Raw genomic sequence first — 26,290 nt, 5'->3', positions numbered from 1 at the left:
TTTTCTTCCTTTCACGTCTTCTCCCACGCTGAATTAAGACAAATAAATTCGGTAAAATTTCAAGGTTTCACTTCATTTGCCGCGAACTATGCACCATAGTCAGTATTATTCAGTGTACTCAAAGTCCACGAAAGCATAACGAAAATGATGGCGGCTCAACTCGGTTAAGCTTGGGTATGCGCAACGAAAGCTACATTTAGCTTGTTCCGGTAACCGGCCACTTCTTCTCCAGTGGCGTTCCCGCTGACGAGTGGTGGTGGTGGTTGTTGCTATGGGGGGGGGGGGGGGGGGGGGGGGGGGTGATACTGGTCACGACGTATGTTGGTCCTTTGGACATCACTCTAGGGGACCAAGGGAGGGGGAAGGGGATGAGGAGGGGAGCGAGTGCACCGCGCTCCGCTGCGCAGCACAGCTCTAACGCGCGGCGATGAGGCGACTGGCGTCACGAGCCGACGCAGCTTGTACAAGATGGCGGCGGCGAAGCGGCGGAACACCTGTGGATCGGTGCAAGTAGTAGTTGCCATGGTTACAACGCATGCGCAGTAGTGACTGTCGACACTCTCCCGAAATGCAGCGCTGACTAGCATAGTTTAGCTTTCGCTACGAAAGGCACTCGGTTCAGTATGGGCGACAGATGCGCGCCGAGAGGCGGGCACTCGCCTGGTGCTGCGTGTCCAGGGCGGAGTCGGTGAGGGCGCGCACACGCTGCACCAAGTTGGAGTACTTGCGGTCCCTGATGCCGCGCGGGGCGTCGCCGAAGAAGCGCTGCATGCACTCGATGCGCGACGCCCGCAGCTCCAGCACCTGTCGCTCGTCCTGAGCACAACCAGAGAGAGAAAAAGGCGTAGCACCCATTCTGACCCGCGTGCCAGTAAATGAGGACAGGATGACCACGAACAGGGAGTAGCAGAGGTAATAACAGAAATACAGAGTTATAAGAACAGCAAAGGCGCCGTAAGCTCTAAACACTAATATGGGTTTAAAAAGGGAGTAAGCTCGACTCCCTTTTAGGGACACGTATGCTGCCCAATTTCCGGAGCGGATTTTGATCACTAAGTATACAGAATGCTCCCTCTTGATGCTCCAGCTTGAAGCTACAAAGTAGCTTGATGCAGTTAGCAATGAAAGGAGGCTTTTAACCGCGGCACCAGAGTTCTTGATGTTAGCAAAGACAGGAGCCTGGAATTTTGGTTAAAATCTTCGTGACTTCTAGAACTCCGCATGTTCTGAAGGGGGAGTTTGATTGCATCGCCAACTGCGAGTATTCATATCTTTAGTGATGAAAATCTACCCCAGGGCCTGGGCAGCTTATCCAGCCCCTTAAAAGGGAGTACGCTGGTGGAAAGCTTACTCTCTTTTTACTGATTTCGTGTTTTGAGTATAACCGTCTCACTCCCGATGGCAGCTCAGCGCTGTGAGACGGAGCGAACGAAGGAAGGAATAAAAGGAGAGTCTCCGTTGTGAAGTAATTTCGACCACCTGGACTTCTTTAATATGCGCTGACATCGCACGGCCAACGGGTGCCTTGTGCGGCAGAGTTCACGAGCACGTAAATTACTACTAAAGTAAATTTCGCCAGCGCATTTCGTTTTCGTTAGAGATTAGTATTTGCTGGTTACCGGCTAGAGATGTTTCTATCCGCCACGCTGGTCGCAGTAGGATTTGCATAAAACCGGTGAACCGTCTTAATTAGTTAGGTGGTGAACTAATTTTTAATAATTTACGTTTAACTAGTAGAGTTAGGCGACTAGTTGCAATTAAAAATCTGCAGCCAGTCGTTAGTAATAGCCATAGCAGTTTTTAGAATTTCGAAAACGCGTTTACCCTTGGCGCTGTAGCTCAAAAAAATTTGGCTTTTTCGACTACGTATACGTGCACTGGAGGGGTTCACTTGCCTGCATGTTTTCGAAAGCTGATGTATCTTCGCACGATCCAAGCATATTTTGTCGAGCCACAGCGGCGAGAGTAATGGCGTTTTCGAGATTAGAGTAATGGCGTTTTCGAGATTCTAAAAAAGTCATATGGCTATTGCCAATGACGTCCTATAAATCTTCAATTGCATCTATGCGTCTAACTCTCCTACTTAAAATTGGATTATTAAAATAGTTAATCAGCTTAATGCTTAAAACCATTCACCGGTATCCTGGTGTCAGCCAACACTGGTAAAACTTGCCCCAGAAACTATATTTTTACCTCAAAAAGCCTATTTTTGGAAATATATTAAAGTGATTGCGTTCGTGCCGCCATTTCTAGACACCTTTGGGAAGCATCTAATCACCCTCTAGAGGACCTAAAGGGAGGTCTGGTTGTGTGCAAACAGACGTGATGGGGTCTACTCACGCAACCATGGAATAATTACACAAAAGTTGGTGTAAACGTATCAACATCTTGTAATGTCATCGCATTGCCAACACAATGTTTTTAGGCGTTCCTGGGAATGTTCCAAGGACTCTACGAAGGGCGTCGCGCACGCGCCGTGCAGGTCGGGCCCCCTACAAATTTTTTTCGACATCAGCGAACACTTCAATGTTGCTTGGGGGTTGGACATATTGTACAAAAGTAATGTGCACTTTTTTCGTGAAATTGACGTGTAGGGAAAAAATTGGTGCCTGCCGCGGTGGCTCAGTAGTTAGGGCGCTCGGCTACTGATCCGGAGTTCCCGGGCTCGTACCCGACCGCGGCGGCCGTGTTCCGATGGACGCGAAACGCTAAGGCACCCGCGTGCTGTGGGATGTCAGTGCACGTTAAAGATCCCCAGGTGGTTGAAATTATTCCAGATTCCTCCACTACGGCCCCTCTTTTTTCATTTCTTCCCTTAGTCCCTCCTTTATTCTTTCCCTTAATAGCGCGGTTTAGGTGTCAGCCTATATGTTAGACACATACTGCGCCATTTCCTTTCTTCAAAAACCAATTTTCAATTTTCCCTTCTACTCACACCCCCGAATGTTCCCTCTGTGGGGCCCCAAGATCGACATTCGACCAAATTATGTTCATCTGTCCACATCTGCAATCACCGGCCCAATGGGGCCTCGCGGACTTGGAGGGGTGGGAGGTCGTGGTCTCTAGCTAAGACCCGGCCTCGCGACTGAGGCTGGTGCAGTGGGCGGAGAAGGTCGCCATCAGACAGGGGCAACCGGCCACCACCTACGACCAGGAGCCTGCCCACCTCGGAAATTTTGAACTATATGGGCTCCGCCAATAATAAAGTTTTTCGCCACCACCGCCACCACTCGAGCTCTCCGCGGCGGCGCGCGCATCTGCTGGGATGCCACTAAAGCCCCTCCACTACCCTCCTCCTCTCTGCGGCGCCCGCGGCGTACGTGACAACCCTCTCCACTGCTCTCCACAGCATCTAATACGCAGGGCGTACGTGACTAGAAACACGTGAGGCTCTTTAGAGGTGAAATTGCGGAGCGAGAGATCATACGTTGAAACTCACCGGAGAGGGGGGGGTCGTGATAGGGGTAGAGCTTACGCTCTAAAATGCTCTCATTGGGCTGTTGATAATAATAATAATAATAATAATAATAATAATAATAATAATAATAATAATAATAATAATAATAATAATAATAATAATAATAATTGTTTTTTGGGGGAAAGGAAATGGTGCAGTATCTGTCTCATATATCGTTGGACACCAGAGCCGCGCCTTAAGGGAAAGGTTAAAGGAGGTAGTGAAAGAAGAAAGGATTAAATAGGTGCTGTAGTGGAGGGCTCCGGGATAATTTCGACCGCCTGTGGATCTTTAACGTGCACTGACATCGCACAGCACACGGGCCCTTTAGCGGTTGAAGAGCGAATTACACTCTTACAAGAGAACGAAGCAAAATACGACGTCCACACTCTGGAATATGCTTAGCTTCGCGACTAATGACTGACGACATTTCTAACCTTATCACAGACAAAATGTTGCACAGTCATCAAGGAACCATTTAAATAAAAAAGCACCAACTCTCTCGTCACAGCGACGGAGTATTGGCATAATGTTGTTTTCCTGAAATAAAGATTTACCCGTGCCTGTTTTTCGCATGCACATAATATATCAATGCTGCTCACCTTCCCAAACATTTCTTGGCCATTTCTCAGGCAGGCTGTTATCTACAAAAGAAAAAAGGCACGAACAGGGGCGGAGAGGGGTGAGGGAAATTTTTTAATCACGCTGGTCATTCGACCGCATTCAGGAAGCACTGGACATAAAAGCACCAAGTTTACCTGAAGGAGACTGTGGGCTTCCGCTAATTGCTTTTGCATGTATTCGCACTAAGACTTTACGGTATGCATTTCGTGGAACGAAGTAAGTTAAGTTCGTGAAAGCAACAAAGTTTAGAGCTTTCATTAGGTGCATCACTCTGCACAGAAAAACAACAAATTTTTTACAGGAAATTTTGAAGGCGGATGCCGTGTAGTAGGTACCAGGGACGGAAGTGGGAACGTAATATCAGTTCCCGCTACATCATGTCATAAAAAGGAAGTAATTTCTAGCCTTCGATATGGATGTATTTGATTTAAAATTTTGGCTTTTAAGCGAATTGATCAATGACGACAGGAAAATTAGACACCCTCGCAGGTCAAAATTTCTACGGAATATATTTTAAATATGCATAAACACAAACATCTACGGCGTTCCATAAAATAAAAACATTGAAGGTTTTTTTAGTCCTCGCAGAGGGAATGGAGTTGTCAGAATAGTTTCCAATCACATAATAGAAGTTAGAATAAATAATTCCGACCGCATACCGAATGTATTCCCGCAAGACAGAGGTCTACTAAATATATACATATACACCACGACACGCCTTAGGTTTTGCAAAACACAAATGCATCCGCGCCTTTGAGCTTTTCCTATGAACTGCCAACAGTATCCCAGTTGAGCAGAGAAAATAAATAACGGTTTAGCATAGTGTATGCCTCTACCGGACACTGCCACATCCAGCAGCCATCTACGCACGCGCTTTTGTAAACTGGAGCTAGTTATATACGGTAAAATAACGCGATACACCACGTTTAAACCTTCTATAGCCTTCCCGAAGAAACAGCTCTATAGTGCAGCTCTCTACACAGGACCTCACGTTGCGCATTTTCTGCACGTCCTCGTTGTCGTCCATCCTGAAATCTCGGCAGAGGTGTTCTTCTAGCTGCTCCTCCGGCACTGTCGGGAAGTGCAAGCCGATACACAGGCGCCGCCTCTCTTCGAACTCGGCGTCCCTCTGTGCGCAGACAAAAAGCGGAACCGGAAATGGACGTCACAATGAAAGTTGTAACGTCACTCATAATGACTCTAACTAGAAAAACCCTTCATGCCTATGAATTATTCCTTAACCTGGAGCTGACGCATGGTCATGCCCACTAAAAGTAACATAGGCTTAGGGCATGTCCATTCATGGGCAAAAGTTTGCGGGATGCGGTTTGGCGGAAAAAACTTTATTGCGGAGTGGTTAGCCACAGCAGGTAAATGAAAAGCATAGAAGCGTGAGGAGACATTCGTGTTCTACCTGGTAGAAGACTGCCATCTGACCGGCTAGCGAGGCAAGGCAGAAATTACTCTTTTCGTTAATCCGCATCCCGCAAACTTCTGTCCATGGCTGTACTTAACTCTTATGCCTTGCTTTCGCTGAATTTTGTCCTTCTCAGTAGGTTCAATCCCCTAAGCACATCATATAACCTATGTTCAAGAAGCGTTCGAGCTCTAAGCGGTGAGGCTATTTGCTAACTATAGTTGGATGCAAGTCAAGAAAAAAGCCGCTTTTCCCAGTCAAAGGGTCCCCTTCCAGCCAATGGCGTCGGCCGATCCTCATGAACTTGCTAGAATGAATAACCTGACAATGCAGGGAGTGGAGTGACAACGTAGAGAGGGGACTATACGCGACAATACAGGGGGAGGAGTATCCCCTTTCATCTGTCACTCCCTGATTGTCACGGTAGCAGGTTCATGTGAATCGCCCGGTGCCATTGTCTGGAAGAGGGCCCTTTGACGGATAAAATCTCCTTTATTTGACTTGTATCTGACTATAGCAAGCTCTAATTTCTTGTTAGTATGTAGGATTTCTAAACCTGCAATATAATTAAATGCGATGGACTCGTAATTTTCATCTCCTGGGTTTCCTGATTTTCCTCTTTTTGTTGTTTGATAAAAAGAAAATTGTTTGTAAAAACAGTTTTATGGTCGGTTACAACTCAACGGCGAAGAGGCAAAAGCCCTTCAAACGAGGCCCTCCAGCCAATAGCGTCGACTGATCCTCATGACGTCGAGGTTCATACCAGGCGTAGCCGGGGGGGGGGGGGGGGGCTTATTGTGCTTCTGCCCCCCCCCCCTCTCTCCGAAAACAACCACCGGCGCCGGAAGTCATTCTGGATTTTGTCACCTACAATGTCTTTATCAGACTAGAAAAGACATTTTGGCGCGAATATTGCTAACTCGGGTTGGTTTTCATGGGAACGCCCATGCACCTGGAGTCATGTAACGCAAGGGGCCCCATCTTAGCACGAACTATCAAGGGCCTATCGATGGCTCCTTGTTGCGACTAAAATTTCGGTGCAATTACTCGCAATACATGACCCATGACAGCTGCTGCTGCGCAGTACACTGGAATGAAGGACAGCGTCATTGAGATTTTTCCCTGTCCGCTGAATATGTAGAAAAATGTAAAGGTCCTTGAACGGCAAACATTCTTTAAAATATTTGTCCTCTACTAGCTAATTTCATGAGGTTTATGTTTTTCATATCAGCACCATGCACTGCTTTGCTGGTTCCGGACCGATATAGTTCTAGACTTTGAGTGACATTTTCTTTACTTATTAAATACGCAAAAACCTGGAAGCATTGGTATTAGTTATGTCTCCCACGAGTGAACGATAAGGGATAATTGGTATGACATCATTACAAGACATAAAACTGAGCAGGGGACAAGACACAGAAGAGAAGCAAACAGGACGAGCTTGTCCTGTTTCCTTCTGTCCTGTGTCTTGTCCCCTGCTCAGTTTGATGTCTTGTAATCATGTCTGTCACGATTTTTAAGACATACGAATACATTCTTTATTTTTAAAAATACATATTTCACTTCTCTAGACAGTGGGTAGCGTTATCTAATACACAATGGCATCGTCAACGGCCATGGAAGTGCAGTTATTATTGTTATGTTTGATCCTTCCATAAATTCTATGAGGAGGACGCGCTGCAACGTGAGCCCCCCCCCCCCCCCCCCCCCCCTGAACAAAATTTCTGGCTACGCCACTTGGACCTGCTAGCATGACATCGCTGGGGGTGGCAGATGAAACGGGGCTAAACACGGCTTACTTGGTTACTTATGTCAACCGCCGTGTCATGAAAATCGGCCGACGCCATTGGCACTAAAGCTTCTTTTCAGGCACGTCTGCCGCTTCGTTCTTTACATGTGTCCGACGTTGGAGAAAAAGTTGTTATAATAATTAAGAACTAACCGTTAATTATTACTGATGTAATATCATACAGAGTACGAAACACTAAACATTCGAAGTTTCATGTTTATTTGCATTACAAAAGTATCCTAGCTGTTATCGACTGTTAGGAATAGCTGCAGTCGAAAGAAATTGTTATTGTACAAGCAAAGAGAAATCCCACATAATCGCTATTATAATATCGCCGACAACTCTAACTATTTTTTATAGTCTTTTAGCATTAGCTATAGTCCTTCGCGCCGCAAGTAAGTTCTCTAATCACGCTGAAGAAGCCGCGTCAACACAGCAGTCAGTCGAAGCTACTTTGAAGGATATTGTCACATCACACATCAATGCTACAATCGCGTCCTAAAACAAGGCTCTGCCACTTATCATTGCAGACTAGAATAAAATATATGGCACCTCCAAAATCAAACGTCATCACAACTTTGGTTCTATACAAAACGAATGTTCCGTGTAGTGCCAGAGGGCACTTTATACATGGCAGTATTCGTCAGTGACTGAAGCTATAGTAATAATTGTAATCCTTCAGTTTCATCCGGGAGGAGAGATATAAAGTTACATCACCCCCCCATTGCAGTCGATAAAAAAAAAAATATCGATTACGTTTCTGCTTACTTGGGCAGTGAAGAGCTTGCCTTTACGAAAGGAATATTCCAGCATAACACACGGCACTCCTTCAAACCGTTGACTACGTTACAGAAAAAGTGCGTGCAGTGTCTACGCCGACCAAGACACGCAGCAGCGACAGACTCAGTTGTGTATAGCATTCCGTATTCTCCGCTGCGCTATCAAGTATCACGTAGATGAGTTGACGAAAAAAATGAGGCTTGGGAATTAATGCAGCCAGATAAAGACGTGTATTTAGCACATCGGCGCGCGTGCTAGGAAATTCTGCTGAGGGGAGATTTTCTTGTATCTTTGTATTTTATATGGTCCTCCTGCTATCTTAAATGAAAACAAATTCAAGCCTATATGAAATTTTACTCCTCCTCTCACGTCTGGCTTCAGAACTCCACAAAATGGTGACCAAATTCTTGCCAGGTAAATTTAAATTACCGGTGACTTCAGGAAGGGAACACTTCCTTTGCCCCAAATCCAAAATGCACAGCATGTGATGATGAGAAACACTTGCTGTTCGAATGAGTTGCGCGCTGCTTTCTGCAGAAGTTAGAACGTTAAAAGGCGCGTGAGCTTTCTGTTGACGTTTAGGAACACCACGAGGACACCTCAATTTCAGCTGTCATTGTAAAAGGAGCCACAAGACGCACACGTGCTGCGCACGCATAGCTCAGGCAGCCACCGATGTTTTGAGCAGTTTGCAGCCAGCTGCCCTTCCCAAAACTGTTGTGGTGATGTTTAACTGAGGGACTTGTACGGCTTCTGGTGAATTAGGCTTAATTCCAGAGCACCTCACTGACCTGAAGTGCGTCGCTCTCTGTTATGTTTCGGCACTTCATAATGGCATCTCTTGAACTGGTGGACATTCCTATGAATAAAGCGGAAAAAAATTAGGCACCCAGGAAAGACACAGCTCCATATCCCCTGACCTCAATTGGCCAGAGTTCTTATTGAAAAAACTGCAGAATGAGCTCTCCTTTCCCAAGACCACGAATATTGTTCACAATCACTGAGAAAACGCGCAAGAGACTGGAAATTTTCTCGCGCATCTTTTGCACTGCCAGCTGTTGTGACATCGGCGAGGGTTCAAACTTTATTGCAAGCGTGCAGCACTGAACAACGCCCGAAATTCTGGCACACCCTCTTGTTGAGGAAATTATTGCCGAGAGCAATATTTGTGTCTCATGGTCATTTCCCTCCATCTCCAGGCCAGCGCCCCCTTCGCCCATTTGTGTAACTGTTAGCAAGTCCACCTGGGACTAGCGGCACAATCTGCAGCGGCGTCGGTGACTTCCTCCATACCCTTTTTAACGCGCCTCTCCACCGAACCACCGAAGAAAGCGTGCAACAAACGAGGAAACCATTAATTTTTACAGCTGCCGTATACTTATTCACAAAGGTCTGGCACACGACGCAGTCTCAGCCGCCAAGTGTGGCTTTTTTGTCTCAAAGTCGCCATACTTACAGTTTGGTTTTTTATTTTTAATATCGGATACGATGTACTGAGGTCCGTCTGGATTCGAGATTGTTATTCTCGAATAAGTGAGGAAAACCTCACGCCCTGTGTACATGAAGTCCACACCATCCCCTACTGAAAAAAATTGGAGGGGACACTCAAGCTCCGCCTTGAGGGTATGACGCGATAAGCGTAATGGGTCAATTTCCGTATATGCAGAAGGTAATTCTCTGCATTCATAGATCCCTACATTCGATTCCGTAGCTAGACCAACTTGCTACTCTTTCATTTATTAATCCTTCCGGGATTTTTTGCTCACGGCCAACACCTTGGACGCCGTGTGAACCTGATGCTGCTGATGCTACGTACGGTGAAACGGACGCGCGGAGCGGCAAACCACGTAGAAGCGCTGCCAGGCGCCTTGGCGAAACGCGCGGGACTCAAGTTGCAGTCGTAGTTCGTCGGCACATCGTTCTCGACAAACCTGACACCACGAACGCCAGCATAGCTATCGCGACGAACGAACGGGCAGCAAGCCGCAAGCTTCGTGGCGAACGCGCCTTGGATGTGAGCAGCGTTGTTCGCCGCTCACCGTGTGATTCCTGCGTCCCCGCACGGCCCCACTGTGCCCGAACGAGACGAGCGGGAGGAGCTGCCGTGGCGCGCTATCTACGTCTGGGAAGGGAGCAACAGAAAAACAACGGAGAAGAAGGGAGGAAGAGTAGGTATGCTAATACATCAAGGAACAACTTGGCAAAGAATAAAGCCAACCTGCAAAGAACATATCTGGGTATCAGGCACCATTGCCGGTAAAAGGACACAGCTAGGGGTAGTTTATTTAGGGACAGGGGACAAATACAAGCAAGCAAACAAAGATCTAGTTAAGTGTCTCAGTGACGATATAAAGCAGTTTGGAGAAGGTGCCGATATTATTCTGCTGGGTGACATGAATGGCCACATCGAGGATCTGGTTGGATACACTGATTGTAACGGGAAGTTGATGCTAGACTTCTGTGAGCGACGCAACCTAGTTATTGTAAATAGAGAAACTATGTGTGAGGGACAAATCAACTGGGGATCCTGGAACAGGCAAACGACCATTGACTCCTGCTTAATGTCGCAGGGGATGTATACCAAGCTCGCAATAATGGAAATAGACGAAGAGGGGAAGTATAGCCTCACAAGTGATCATAAGCGTATGAGTCTACAGTTGGGAGCCCTGCTCAGAAGAGAAATGCAAGGAAGTGAAAAATAATACGCAAAATTAAATGACGAACAAAAAGCGCTATTAGCGGCAGGCATAGAGGAAGCAATAGAGAAACATCCAATGGAAAAGTGGGATTATAATCAGTTATAACTACTCATTAGTACAAAAATAAAATAACTAAAAGGAGTAAACCGCTGGAGAGGAAAGAGGAAGCCAGGAAGTTGGTGGAATAAGGAAATTAGAGAGGCCATCGAACAACGACGGGTGGCACCACGGGAACACAGAGAAGCAAAGAGGGCGCAGTTATCTGGAGAGGAAATAGGCCGAAAATGGGTATCTTATCGACAAAAGAAACAACAAGTGCAGGTCCTCATCCAGGCTAAAATAAAGCAGTCCTCTGATCGCTGGCTGGCTGAAGTTCGCGATGCAACAAAAGGGGGTCCAAGAAAATTCTGGAACCATAAAAGCTTTCTGGGTAAAGTGAATCACAGAAAGCAGGAACAGATTCACGATGTCAAGGGAAAATGTATAGAGAGGGATGACACTGTGAACTACATTGCATCAGTTATAGCTGAGTCATTTAGGAAATACGATAGGATAATCACCACAAATGAGGGACCAACACAGGAGAGCACAATAGCAAACAGCTTAGAACTGACCAATTTTAAGTAGAAAAAGGCGGAAGCAAATATTCCAAAACACACGTCCGCGGTGATAGACGAATTTCCGATCAAGCTAATTCGCAAACTTGGCCCATGAGACAAGGAAACGCTGATAAAAGCATTGGAGGCAGTCATAACAAATAAGCAAATTCGGCACAGCTGGAAACAGAGCACAATGAATTTGATTTATAAAGAGAAAGGCAATAATACGAACATAAAATCCTTCCGCCCGAATACGACAACATCAGCTAAATAAAAGGTGTCGATGCAGGCGGTGAAATTAAAAATTCAGCCATGGGTAGAAAGTATTAGAATATTCGGAGAAGTTCAGAACAGGACCAGAAGTGGTAGGCGCTTAGATGATAGCCTGTTCGTGCTTACCCAGTGCATAGAAAGAGCTAAGGCGGAAAACATACCACTGCATTTAGCCTTCCTCGACATAAGCGGTGCACACGACAACGTGAACAGGGAACTCCTGTGGAACATGTTAATAGATGAAGGCATCAGTGATGAGGTAATTGATTTTCTACAGAAAATATATCGCGAAAATAAAGTTGAAATAACATGGGAAGTAATCAAGAGTACGACAACTGTCGAGGTACACAAAGGATTAAGGCAAGGTTGACCTTTATCACCGCTGCTGTTCATGTTTTATATGATAAGTATGGAAAGAAGGCTGCAAGGAAGCAATCTAGGTTATAATCTCTCGTAAAGATTAGACGGAAAGGTTGTTGAGCAACGACTTCCGGGTTTAATGTATGCGGACGATATTGTACTGTATGCAGAGAGCCAGGAAGATTTGCAAACTCTCGTTTATTTCTGTGGAGACGAAGGAGACAGTATAGCTTTCAGTTTTCGCGCAACTAAGTCAGGTGTAATGATTTTCAGCAATAAAACTTATCAGGAGCTTACAATACAAGGCCATGAAATACCCCGAGTGGCCGAATACAAACATCTCGGGGCATGGGTAAACGAAGCGCAGATGTACACAGAAAAGCATGAACAGACTCTCATAGCAAAAGGGCGAAGAGATGCAGCGATAATAAAACATAGGGCATTGTGGGGGTACAACAAGTATGAAGTACTGTGAGGTATTTGGAAAGGAATAATGGTGCCAGGGCTTACTTTCGGAGATGCGGTTCTGTGCTTAAGGGCAGAAGTCCAGTCGAAGTTAAAAAGTAAATCAGAGAGCTTTTGGAAGATTAGCACTAGGTGCCCACGGGAAAACCACAAACGAGGCAGTAATATAAGGGGATATGGAGTGGGCATCGTTCGAAGCACGTGAAGCTCAGAGTAAAATACTATACGAAGAACGCCTGAGGAAATTGGACGATAACAGGTGGACAGCTAAGGTAGTTAAGTACCTGTACAGAAAGAGCGTTCACTCACACTGACGGAAAAGAACTAGGAAGCTAAACAGTAAGTATGCCAGACACGAGGACGGAGAAAGAGCATGAAACGAGCGGTCCCGATGTCGATGCAGGCAATATTCATGTATATAAATGTGTGGTGGAAATTAGCAAAAAGCGATTGGAAAATTGGTGGCTGAAAACCAGAGAAGTGACATAAGGTTAAATGTGTAGAAAGACGTATTTAAAGAAAATCGCGAATTTTAATAACTTTTAATAATAATTTTAATAACAGAGTTAAACAAAAATAGTAAAAAAGCTGAGCATGGTGGCAACTGCCATCACCCCGTTTCAAAGGTGACGCTCCTACCTTCCATCCACCCATCAATCCATCTGTTGGGGCAGTGGCGTACATTGCGAGGAGGAGGAGGAGGAGGAGGAGGAGGAGGAGGAGGAGGAGGAGGGGGGGGGAGGGAGTGGTTTCAGTGGGCGCCGCCTGATGGCGCTACGTGCGCGCCAAGCGAAGAGGAAAAGGAACACAAACATACTTCGCTACTCGCTTATCTGCGACCTCTGTAATTTTCATGCTGATAATTGCTAATATACACCACAGTACATGTCTCTAAAGCGCCCTTCTAAGACAACACCATATTCACTAGACGCGCCTTTGTTCACTCCGAACCGTCGAGCTGGCGGGGCGGAGTGGTTAGCGTGCCCGTCTCGCACTCCGGAGGCCCTGGTTCGTTTCCCCAACTTGATAAATTTCTTACTCGTTTTTATCTATTAATGCTTCTGGGGTTTTTTGCCTCACGGCCAACCGCTGACGCCTACGACACCGGCTTTTCTGCGACACGGGGCCCTTCACGTTGTCGCGTTAGAACTGCAACGATTTGATCGAAGTACGTTGCTAGCCCATCAAACTCTTAATAGCGGCAACTCAGCAGCTGTCCACTACCGAGTGCCAGCCAAATAGTGCTTAGTCGTGCTCGGTTGTGCTTCGTACAGCAAACAAGCAAAGCTATGAACACGATAGCTTTGGAGTGCACGTTCAGCGGCAACCCCAGGTGTCTAAAGCACGAACGCAGTGCGCAGTGCGCTGCCAGCTGCAATACTGGCGAAGAACACCCTTTTGGCTCGCTGCTCGAACCTCGCAGTGGATCTCTTCGAACGCCACCCGACATGTAAGGAAGCCCGCACCTGCGCAACACCTGGTGGTGCGAAAACGAAGCTTGGTCCATGATGGTGTGACGTCACTACGACAAGGGAACGGACCCAAGCGATCATCATCAGCAGCAACAGTTATGATGAATCTACCGCACGCTATTCCATTCAGTTTTCACTGGGGTCACGACTGCGTTTTCAAAATGTTTTCGCCACATCGTTCAAGTGCGCGGCTCTTCGAACACTATAGCGAACGCCTAAACTGCAGACGCAATGAGAATTGAGTGCTAATTGAAACAACTTGAGGCGCTAAAGGAAACAATGCACTTAACGTTTGTAATGTGCTGCGGATGGGAACACCTCTTCTGGACGCGAAAAGACCGGCTAAACTGACGTAATGGGTGAGCTTGGGGTTAAGCTTGATTTAAATTTGGCGAGAGGAGACGCGTGCCCAGCAAGTCGCCTCTGAGACGCCCAATTTCGCGGCTCGCCTACCACACCGTCTGAAAAGAGTCATCCAACAGAGCTTTTCATGTTGTCCAATTTGAACAACTCTCCAAACGCTCTGCACGCGACAGCGTATCTGATTACTCGAGAAGCCTTTCCGATTCAAAGGAACACCAATATGGCAGAGTATCTTTACGTTATTGTGGGCTGCGGCCAGTCCAAGATCACGAAACCCGTTTATCATGATGTTTTAAAAATAAATCAGCTCCCAGTTCACGTTCCTTACTTTTTATGCTATTCTTAAAAGTGCTTGCCAGCTGTTAAACAACAGCTGGTTTTCCAACTGCAATCTGAGACAATTATTTCAGAAAGGGTGGATTGCCTGTTACAATGGGCGGCTTTCCTCAAGGAACCTCCATCCGTGGGTAACTCTGGTACACACAAGTTGCCGTGTTCTAAGATGCACCGGCTTTGAAACGGCGTTCCATACTTCCACGTTCTGTTATCCCATGCACTCGGCATTTGTTAACAAAGCGACGACCTCATAACTTCTGTGTTAAATCAGATAACTATTTCGAAAAGGTTTGTTTGCATTCATTCCTATCAGCTTTAACCCTCACCTGCAACCCCACAGGCCTATAGTATCGCCACTGCACCTTCCTTACATCACACCTCGTGTGACATTCTGTTCCCGCGTGGAACAAGGCGAACGCAACCGAGCAACCAGCCACGCCATCCCCGTAGACAACTCTGTCTATGTGAAGTATAATATATATTTGGTTTTTCGGGAAAGGAAATGGCGCAGTATCTGTCTCACATATCGGCAGACACCTGAACCGCGCCGTAAGGGAAAGGATAAAAGAGGGAGTGAAAGAGGAAAGGAAGAAAGAGGTGCCGTAGTGGAGGGCTCCAGAATAATTTCGACCACCTGGGGATCTTTAACGTGCACTGACATGGCACAGCACACGGGCGTCTTTGCGTTTTGCCTCCATAAAAACGCAGCCAAAATTGGTTTTTGGGTAAAGGAAATGGCGCAGTATCTCTGTCACATCTCGGCAGACGCCTGAACCGCGCCGTAAGGGAAAAGAGAAAGGAAGGATTGACAGAAGAAAAGAAGGTGCCGTAGTGGAGGGCTCCGGAATAATTTCGACCACCTGGGGATGTTTAACGTGCCCAGACATGGCACAGCACAGGGGCGCCTTTCCGTTTCGCCTCCATCGAAACGCTGCCGCCGCGGTCGGGCTCGAACCCGGGTACTCCGGCTCAGTAGCCGAGCGCCCCAACGACTGAGCCACCGCGGTGGGTGAATATTTCCGTTCGCGCGCTCCGCAATTGCGCCTCCAACCAAGGGATGGGGCGGTGTCGCCATCTGTAGATAACCTATGAAAACATAGTGGCCAACCACGACACATCGCTGCTGGATTTTATCTAGAAATAATAATAATAATTGGTTTTGGGGGAAAGGAAATGGCGCAGTATCTGTCTCATATATCGTTGGACACCTGAACCGCGCCGTAAGGGAAGGGACAAGGAAGGGAGTGAAAGAAGAAAGGAAGAAGGAGGTGCCGTAGTGGAGGGCTCCGGAATAATTTCGACCACCTGGGGATCTTTAACGTGCACTGACATCGCACAGCACACGGGCGCCTTAGCGTTTTTCCTCCATAAAAACGCAGCCGCCACGGTCGGGTTTATCTAGAAATGAAAAAATGAGTTGTCAGCCAACCTGCAGCAGTGAAGCTCCTAGCCATAATGACTCAATACATTCCAATGCTGTCTAGCGTGCTCGCAGTGGAACTGGTCCCCGTTCCAGAGCTGTTTCAGCAATTGTGTGGGGGGGGGAATATGCTAAGCTCAAACTTATTTCCTCAGAATGGTCGTTTGACACCGGAGCACAGCGCAAGGTTCTTTAAGGCACTAGATTATGTTGCGCACGGCAGCTTTGGCGCCTAAAAGTCAATAATCAGCCCGATAACGAAGTATCGGCGGGAGGGGAAGGGTATAGTGTCCAGTATAAGCATCTTTTTGAAAACCTCGCCCTAATCTGAGGAGGAAAAGTCTGAAAGCATTCTGATAAGTTCCCGAAATAAATTTAACAAACTAAATAGTCCCAGATGTTTCGTAGGGAGCAAGAAAATGTATATACCCCTTCGCCCCCAGTTTCTTCAAGGGCTGCCGTAGTGTTTCGCGCGCAAAGTACGCCCTCGCGATCAGAAGCGTGATGCCTCAAAGCGCAGCTACCGCAGCAGTAGAATGCAAAAGCACATCTCGTGGTCGGCCAACACTGGGCGCCGAAGGCGCGCTCTATTGACTGGCTACACTCACGGCTCAGCTGCTTGGCGCCGTAACGTCGGTAGGTCCTGAACACAGGTCCACACTCTTCGTCGTAAAACCCAGTAGGCGAAGCAGACGATGATGCTTCATGTAGGGCGTGCGCCAGTGCCAGGAGGCAGGCGGCCGTCTTTCTCCAGCCCATTGCTTCACTTAGCACTGCACGCTAGCCACGAAACAGGGGTCCTTAGAAAGTTTCTAATGGACTGCACCCTTTTCAGTGTCCAGTTCTGCGAAAATGAAACGCAGCAGGAACCGGCTAAGCCAGGAGCTGCAAGAACGCCACAAACACGAGTCGGAGCTTGCTTTCCCGACGTTGTTTACCGCTGAGCTGGTACGCAGAGGTCGAGGTCGGTAGGTGGCGCTTCGCACACGACGGCGCCAGATTTAGAGCGGGACAAGAATAGTCACGTGACGCTTAAGTCGGTGGACAACCTGGCGTTAGCGCACCAGAAGCGCGACAACCCCGCCCCTTAGAGCGAAGTTACACCGGCACTGTCTCGTTCAACCAGCTATGCGCTTCCTTCGTGCATGTGTGCCCTTTCTCTCTTTCTCGTGGCCTTGAAAGCTTTTCCTCGCTAGCCGTTCCACGGAGGCTGAATCAACATTGAACACGCGCGCCACTCCCTACATGTGCGCGCCTTCAAAGAAACGCCTTTATTTTTGCCGCCGATGTCGCACGCAAAGGCGCCTTGGCTGCATGTTGGAGTTGGCAACGAAGGTGAAACACCAGTAGTCGCTTCAGTTTTTCAGTGGGCGAAACGCCACGCAAAGAGTAAGCTACCGTGGCTCTTTGTATAGACCACTGAAGAATGCTTGAATGGAATGTGTACGAGTTGATTGATGATTAGGGAACACGCAGAAAATAGCTCGCACCAGAGAGTACAGAGAGAAAATGAAAGTTGTAATGTAATGTTTGGTTAATGTCAGTAGTGTATTTTCAAAACAGTTTAGGAAAATCATAGTCGACGTGCAAATGCAAAGCTCGCCGCTACATCGGGAAGGCTTCGGCTCAACGCAGATTGTGGTCACAACACTTAAACTTTATCGCAGTCAAGCAGCAGATTACGCCCACGTGTTCTAAAAGATATGCATCATCTATGGCGCTCTGCATTCGATCACTTTGCAGCATATCGAGAGTACTTCTAAAGTGCAGTTAACGCCGTTGTGTGGAAGTCGGTTGGCATTCCACTTCGCTTATTAAGAGTTAACTTGCAGCTGTTGTAAGGTTCACCAATACATTACTGTGAATGCCTGCTTCTCTGTCATCATCACGCTGTTATACAAGGTGTCCAAGCTAACTTTGGCCACGGTTTAAAAATATACTGCGGCACTCTAAGACTACGCCACCAAATGCGTGTTTCTGGCTGTTGTATGGAGCAACTCACACTATTTTTTTGTATTGTGCTTAACTGCATAATTAGTCGAGATTAATTAACCAACTTCGCCAGAAATGAAGATAGGCGAAGATGTCCAATGAGGAAGTTGTAGAACGGTCAGCGAAACGTCTAAATGAACAGTTCCTAATTTTCCATCTGTTACGTATCAGCCTAATTTCGCTCTCTGCGAATGCCCGCGAAATACAAAAAATACCACGTGGCATTCTAGTTTGCGACCGCAATTGCAGTGCTCTCAAACGTTCCTCGTAGGAACGAACAGATCATTTAGCCCGGTGTCATCATCATCATCATCATCAGCCTGACCACACCCACTGCAGGGCAAAGGCCTCTCCTGTGTCTCTCCAATTAACCCTGTCCATTGCCTGCTGCGCCCACCCTATGCCTGCAAACTTCCTAATCTCATCCGCCCACCTAACTTTCTGCCGACCCCAGCTACGCTTGCCTTCTCTTGGGATCCACTCCGTTGCCCTTAAGGACCAGCGGCTATCTTGCCTTCGCAGTACATGCCCTGCCCAAGCCCCTTTCTTCCTCTCGATTTCGACTAGGATGTGATTTACACGCGTTTGTTTTATCACCCACTCTGCCCGCTTACGGTCTCTTAACGTTACAACTATCATTTTTCTTTCCATGGCTCGCTGCGTTGTCCTTAACTTAAGCTGAACCCTTTTCGTTAGCCTCCACGTTTCTGCCACGTAGCGCTGATCATGATTGGGGCATATACAGTAGTGTACAAAAAGATATGACATTGTCAATTTGAGGTATAAATTCACACTATTACGGATACAAAACACCCAGTTACTGTTGCTGAATATATTACGATGCAAGAATGCCCTCTTTTCCCGCCAGGAGTTGTTGGGGGTAACTGTTTGCTTTCAGATCGTTTTTCATTTTTGTCCTTTCATGCACACTTCCCATTCTGTTCATTTTCGATCTGTTCGAAATTATTATTAACATGCCATTTTCAGGTGGCATATTCTGCAGTCACATGCTTTTCTGCATATATTTATAAGCAGTGGGTGGAGTGTGAGGTTAAAATAGCGTCATCAAGACTGATCAAATGGCAATTATCAGCGGCAACAACTATAGCCTAGCTTGTGCTTCGACGGCGCGAACGGAATAGGACCCTCTAGGCAGCCGCGCTTAGCTGCTGCTTCAGCGACGCGCACCTCTGATTTCCGACGTAAGTGGCACTAAGCCTCTGCTCGGGCAGCTAGTTTAGCAGCAGCGGCAGACGAAGTATTTTCACTGGTTACGTCATTCTTCAGAAATAACTGACAAACTGTTAAGGCGAAAGCCTTACTGGCCCCATTGAGGAAAGCCCTTTTGTGTGAGTGATAGCACTCGAAGGTAGGAGTAAAGATCTGCGGCCCTCTACTTCCTTCGATGCAGCCTGACCAAGAACTGCGTAGCAGCATGCAACAGGGTCATACGCTGTTAAATTGCTAACCCCGAAACTTCTACAAGCTGGCGGCGGCGCTGAGAAGAGGAGGAGACGCCTCAGTTCGCTTCCTACCCCTGTGGGCTCGAACCTTCTCGAAGGTTTGAGCCGGCAACGTCGCGGAAAGACAAGGGCCCGGACCCTGCGCTGGGGCGCGCCAGTACGCGCCAGCATGATAGAGCGCCTCCCGCGCTATCCTCACGCTCCTCCTCTCCCCTCGCTCTCGGTTGCGCCTTCAACGCCGATCCGGCTCAACCCACCAACGGGCGCCTAAGAGCTTACTTTTTTAACTGTTCTCGTTAAGTTATCGTTGTCACGACCATTTGTCAGTGTATCGCCTTCGCTGGTAAGGGTTTCTCCGCATTCCGCTCCGTCAATATTGTAGCTAATGCAATAGCTCTTGCAGCTTTTGAGCACCACGTGCGAATGGATTGACCTCCTTCATTCGCGCGCATTACGTCAAAATGCTCAGCTTAACCGAACCACTTAAAGCCGCCCAATGCGGCGCTAGAATAGTGGGAGGTGACGCTGGTCAGTGGCACCCTGGGAGATTATGAGGCGCTAGTCATCGCCAAAGAGTCGGCGGAAGCTGCTTGTTTCCTGGACTAAGGATCCCACCCACATTCTGCTCCGACCCCCTTTTTTAAATTAAAGTTTATTCTCTCTCTTTCTCTCTTTCACCCCCGTGCCTGATGCCGCTCGTGGCATGTCCTTTCCGTCATCATCATCTATCCTTTTTCTCTGTCCGCGCTAACCTATTCTCATAGTGCCTGAAATATCGATCGGCACAACCGTGCGCAATAAGAAATGTGTCCAGGTTGTGCGCGTGATTAGTTCATTTTAGAGGAATTAAATCACACACGCGCACAGCACTGTGTTGATTACAACTGGCCCCACTCCAGTTGTGAACAACACAGTGCTGTGCGCGTGTGTGATTTAATTCCTCTAAAATGAACTAATCACGCGCACAACCTGGACACATTTCTAATTGTGTAAATAGTTTGTACATATTACTTCTCCCCCTATCCTCTCTTCCTGTCCCCTCACCTCTTTCATTTCATTTCTCCATTCTTCCTGCTATACTGTATTTCCGCTGCCCCAGCTCAGGTGCTTCAGTATCGATGGCAGATGCCGGGGCTAGCAAACATCTTTTCCTTCCTTTTTACTATTATTTTTAATAAAACCACTACCACCACCACCACCAACCGTGCGCCGATGACATTGGAGATTCTGGACGCTTCAAGGGACGGCGCTTATTGTCCTGTAGCCGACACTTCCCCCGAAAGATGTTATGTATTGCTGAGTACTTCTCATTTGTAGCGAACAAAGAATGCTAGAAAAGCTCTAGCCCATAATGCTTTTGGAATCGATAAAACTAACCACCATCATGATCAATACGTCTTTATGGCCCAGTGGAGGGGCAGTTTTTTTATGCGTATTAGCAGAACACGTCATCCCTGTTGCTTCTTTGCAGCAAATGCTAAACAAGAGTTACCTTAACGTACCCTGGCTGACACGCGCCATACATGTTTAGCATGATGAGGTACTGAACTGAAACATCTTAAGCAAATTAAATGCTGACCTCTCATATTAATGAGCAAAGGTCACTTTTCCCTGAATGCCGCGACTTCTTATCTTGACAGTAAGTACCGGGCAAGTCTAAGGAAGGTCAATTATTGTAGTTATGAATGTCTTAACCAGTATTTGACTACAAGCATAGAACGACCAGTGGTATGATCGCGCAAAGCAGCTGAGGCGAGCTTTACGGTGAAGCCGGCTTAGAGAAAAGCAGAAGGACAAGCCTTGCTTGCAGTCATAAATCATGGCTCTACCGTCGTCAGCACCATCACTACAGGAGAGAATCTCTCGATGGGGAGTATTACAATGAAATGCTCGAGGTTTGCGAGGCCGCCTAGGAGATATCAGGCAGAGGGTTTTCAAGTACCAATTTCTTGTGCTTATAGTATGTGAGCTGAGTATCACATCTCCTTTTGGACTGTCCGGCTATGAGAATTTCCTCTCTGAAGCGGCTGGGCATTTGAGCAAGGCACTACAATGCCTCCGCCGCGACCTCACTTACGTTCGGCATCAAATTAATGGGGGCAGTAGCAACGAGTATGTAGGATTCATTGTGACTTTGAATGGGCGCACAATTTCTATTATATGTGGCAACATCCCACTAAAGGGTCTATTTGACGCCGTACGACTATAATCGCTACTTTACAAAGTTTTAGAGCTCCATATAATAGTAGGAGATTTCAATGCGCATCACTATGGCTGGAGAACCGCCGTTACGAACGCTCGAGGGCGGAATATCGCCACGTTCATCGACAGTGCAGGTCTTGTTTTACTCAATGACGGCACGCCGGCCTTTTTGCCCGGGACCACCTACAGCAGCTGCCTGGACCTGGCTTTTGTATCCAGGCGCCTCTCGTCATCCGTAACGTGGTGTGCTGATATTGAAACGTATGGTAGTGACCACATACCAACGTATGTGCAGCTACGGTGGTTTCATCATGTTCCACATTCCAAAAGACGCTGCACCGACTGGAGTGCTTTCCGCAATGTTCTAGAAAAGAGCTCTGAGGACCTCGCTAACCCAAAAGATGCGGAGCAACGTATTATTGCGGTCATACAAGATACAACGCGCAATATCTCAGCGCCCAGTCCCACAGCTCCAGCGAATGGGATCTACGTGCATCTTCGGGCGATTCTTCGGCCCGCAGAAAGAAAATACCGAAGGACAAAGGATTTCTCGGATCTCAGGGCCTCTGGACGTTCCCAGAAGCAAATACAGCGCTATTTAGAGAATCGAGTCAGACAACGGTGGCGGTCGTTTTGCAACAGGCTGGATCCCCGCAAACCACTCTCCAAAATCTGGCACGTCGTCCGAGTACTGCCGACATTTCCCCAGCAACAACAACCTTTCCGGGCATTGGCCGTTTATGAAAAACGGCAAAAACTAGAGGTCGTAGAGGATTTCTATTCAAGAATTGCCGGAAGCGCTTCTTCATCTCGGCAGCATCGATATACTCCTCGCACAATGAACGGTCGCCTGGACATTCCCTTCACAATTCAAGAATTCAAAGCAGCGCTTTCTGCTTGTACGCATCATTCGTCCCCTTTGCCTGATGGAATCACATACAGCGCGCTTCGTCATCTGGGGCCACAGGTAATAGGAGCCCTCTTAACCTTGTTGAACCAGTCTTGGGCCTCTGCCACTGTTCCACAGCAGTGGAAAAGAAACCGCATCGTGGCCTTGCTGAAACCAGGAAAATCACAACTCGATTAATATTCTACAGACCACTAGCCCTTGCAAGTTGTATTGGTAAGACGATGGAGCGTATGGTGTTAACCCATCTAGAATGGCTCCTATAAAAAACGTGGACTATACCCTTCCACACTGACGGGTTTCCACAAAGGCCGGTCGGCCATCGACAGTGTAATTGATCTTGTGTCGACGGCACATGAAAAACGCCGTCACAGATTGACTGCTGCTCTTTTTCTCGACATCAGGGGCGCATTCAATAATGTTCAGCACGATGCAGTTTTGAATACACGCGATGAATGTGGTATCGGCAGACGTCTGCACAACTGGATTGCAAGCTATTTGGCAAACCGGGCAGCCTACATGGAGACAGTTGAACGAGACACAGCAGATTAGCATGTTGCTCGTGGTGTTCCTCAGGGATGAGTGCTCAGTCCAGCGTTGTTTTCTCGTGCTTATCGGCCTTTTCGAACAACTACCGAACACTGTTTCGATATCCGACTATGCAGACGATATTTGCTTATGGACATCAAGTTTCACGCGTCCCCAAGTGCCAGCAAGGTTGCAGCGTTCGGTTTCCACTACGTCTGCGTACATGCGCCGTCAGTGGCTTGAACTTTCAGCAACTAAAAGCGTAATTTTGTCTTTCACACGCAAGTTAATGGCGTGGTATCTGGTCACAATCGACGTACAAATTGTTCCATACGTAACATATCATGAATTCTTAGGTGTTACAATAGACTGTGACCGGTCCTGGACGAAACACATTTCTTTGCTCAAGAAAAAGCTCGACAGGTTTGCAAGCATTGTGCGGTATATGAGAGGGCAATTCTGGGGTCCCTCTAGCGATCATTACTTCACGTGTACCAGGGGCTGGTAGTCGGTCTTCCAAGATACAGTGTACCCGTTCACTCGGGGGTCAGACTATCAGGCCTGCGTGCGCTTGAAATCGCACAGGCTCGTGCTTCAAGAGTATGTTTTGGTTTGCCATGCAAAACTTCTACATGGGCACATTTTATGAGGCCCGCGCCTGCCCAGCACGAATTTATTTTCAACAGGAGCCACTTCGTGTGTATTTACGACATCTGGACAGGCATCGTCACCACCCCCTGACCGATATTAGTGCTGTGCGTCCAGATTCAGCCTTTTCCAAAGCCCTCTTGATGCAGTGCAAAGCGGTGCCTACAAACTGCATGCCACACGAGATTGCGGAAGTGGCACTTTGGGCAGTACCGAAACCGTATATACGTATAACCATCCCAGGGATAACAAAGAAGACGCACATCCCAGCAGTCGGTCTGAAACGGCTGGCGCTGTCATACGTTGCATCTATATGTGGTGACTCCCAGCATCTTTTTGCGGACGGATCCGTGATGACCACCTCTTCAGCTGCAACTGTGATAGTGCCAGGATATGGCTTATGTCATCGTTTCAGGCTAATGCATAAAACGTCATCTGCGGCAATCGAAATGGCACCCATACGAGAGGCCGTCCGTTATACTGGTGACCAGTCAGCGCACCAGTGGACTGTATTCTGCGACTCGAGATCGGCATTGCAGGTCGTACAAACTTCCGTTAAACCGCGGACATGCGAGCTGCTGGTTCGACAGATTGTGCATTTGTTAGCTGATGCTTTTCACCGCGGCAATATCACAAAGCTTCAGTGGATACCGAGCCATTGTGGCATAGAAGGAAACGAGCGTGCTTATGCCGAGGATCGGCTAGCACATGATGATGATGCTTTCATTGAAATACCCTTTCCAGATCAAACATTGGAGCCTTCCTCGCGCATTTAATGCAGGCCGCAATGCAGTTGCACTGAAACGATGCGAGCCATCAACAAGACCGCATCTCTAAGCTTGACGCCGGCTCTTGATTTCACCTGCCATCTAAGGTAATACGTCGTCAAGGGACTTTAGTCCACCGGTTACGGCTTGGCGTTGCGCACACCAAACACTACTTTCACAAGATCGGAATAGAAACTAACCCAAATGGCGTACAGTGCCACACTCCAGAGACTATTGGACACCTTCTTTGCGAGTGCCCGAACTACACTGATGAGAGGAGAACAGTGGAAGCGACCGTGAGACAACTGGACACTCGCCCTCTCTCTGAAGAAACTCTTCTAGGCGCCAGGGTGAACCGTGCTGACTGGTGGTGTGTGACGAAGGCCGTGCTCAAGTTTTTATGTGAAACAGGCCTGGATACCCGTCTGTGACCGCCTATGCACTGCCTACACGGTTTACGCAGTTTACACGGTTTACACGGTTTACGGCCTGACATGCGTGAGAGTGTGCATTTGTGTTTTCATGAAGCCCCTACTGTAATATATGTGAACACATGTGTGTGTTCAAGACATGAATTTCACGTTCGTCTAATCACCGCGATGCGAGTTCCAGCCAGTCTGTGTGCGTGTGAACATCACCCGTGAAACTCAGGGTATTATGCCATCATCAACCTTCATTCGTGCTTTCCCTCTCCTCCCCTTGCACTTTCCCCAGTGTGGAGTAGCAGACCAGGGTCATGTTACCACCGGCCGACCTCTCCTCCTTTCCTCTCATTAAAATTCCTTTCTATCTCTCTCCTTGCTTGCAGCTGCCTCCCGATTTTCTAGCGCGAATTAAGAAGAGGAGGAAGGAGATGCTTCCGAGGGGCACGAGGCAGCGCTGGTGTCAGCGGGTAACCAGCCTTTTCAACCACCGCGTTGATTCCGCATGGCGCGGCCATGACCGCGGGCCGACGACGGTACGACGTCAACGCTGCGGTCGAGGCTTGACGTCGAACCGTCTACGGCGCCCTGAAGACCGGTGAGCAGGTTCTGGCGCCTCAGCGCGCCGGACAGAACCATGCTGGTGGCGCCGCGTTTGCTTCATTTGCTCACATGCCTCGCTGCAGCGGCGAGCTCGGACAGCGTGTACCCACGGAGCTTCCAGGACAGGTGGGAAGAAAACACCAGGAAGCACCAGCTGCCACCTGCGTTCGAGGACCGCTTCCGGCACGAAGACGATGGCCAGAGACACGAAGTAAGCGCCGCGAAGAAACAGTGGCCTCGATTTTACGATGTCGGGCGTCCGGAACAGGCTGCAGTCATTGCACCTTCTCAGCTGGAGCCATCAAGCGTCTTTCGCAGCATCCTCGACCGCGCCAACAGTTTCCAAGAGCTGCTTCGCGATGACAGCAGCCGTTTGCTGGGCGACAACATCGCGCTCTCGGGCCAAGCCGTCCGCGAGATCTTCAACAACGGATCGAGCAAACTGCGCACGCCAGACATAAGCCGGATCCGAGTGCATCCGGGAGACCTTGTTCAGCGGAAGCGCCGTGTCGGTCTTCGGCGCTTTACGAGGAAGCTGTTTTTTAAGCCGACGACCACTACAGTACGGACTACTACGACGACTACCAGCACGACTACCCCGGCTGCCCCTTCGACGACGTTCTCGCTAGCCTTCTTTCCGAGCCGACACCGCAAGCTTTTTGTGAGACTTCGCAAGATAGACAAGGACATCCTCTTTAAGAAGC

General features: G+C 48.0%; 1 protein-coding gene across 1 annotated transcript in view; it reads right to left on the bottom strand.

Annotated features, from left to right (window-relative positions):
- LOC144097312 (uncharacterized) overlaps positions 1 to 16,911 on the bottom strand; it is a 41,229-nt gene extending 24,318 nt beyond the window's left edge. Inside the window, exons 1-5 of the mRNA XM_077630054.1 lie at positions 16,663 to 16,911; positions 8,859 to 8,926; positions 5,073 to 5,210; positions 4,060 to 4,101; positions 661 to 816 (exon numbers count right to left, since the gene is read on the bottom strand). Coding sequence (XP_077486180.1) covers positions 661 to 816; positions 4,060 to 4,101; positions 5,073 to 5,210; positions 8,859 to 8,926; positions 16,663 to 16,813 — 555 coding nt within the window. The 5' untranslated portion in view covers positions 16,814 to 16,911. The remainder of the gene's footprint in view (positions 1 to 660; positions 817 to 4,059; positions 4,102 to 5,072; positions 5,211 to 8,858; positions 8,927 to 16,662) is intronic.
- Positions 16,912 to 26,290: the final 9,379 nt, after the last annotated feature.

Source organism: Amblyomma americanum, chromosome 7 (assembly GCF_052857255.1).
Source record: "Amblyomma americanum isolate KBUSLIRL-KWMA chromosome 7, ASM5285725v1, whole genome shotgun sequence".
NCBI classification, from domain to species: domain Eukaryota; kingdom Metazoa; phylum Arthropoda; class Arachnida; order Ixodida; family Ixodidae; genus Amblyomma; species Amblyomma americanum.
The sequence above is the reverse complement of the archived record's forward strand: the minus strand, read 5'-3'. Positions and strand labels throughout refer to the sequence as shown.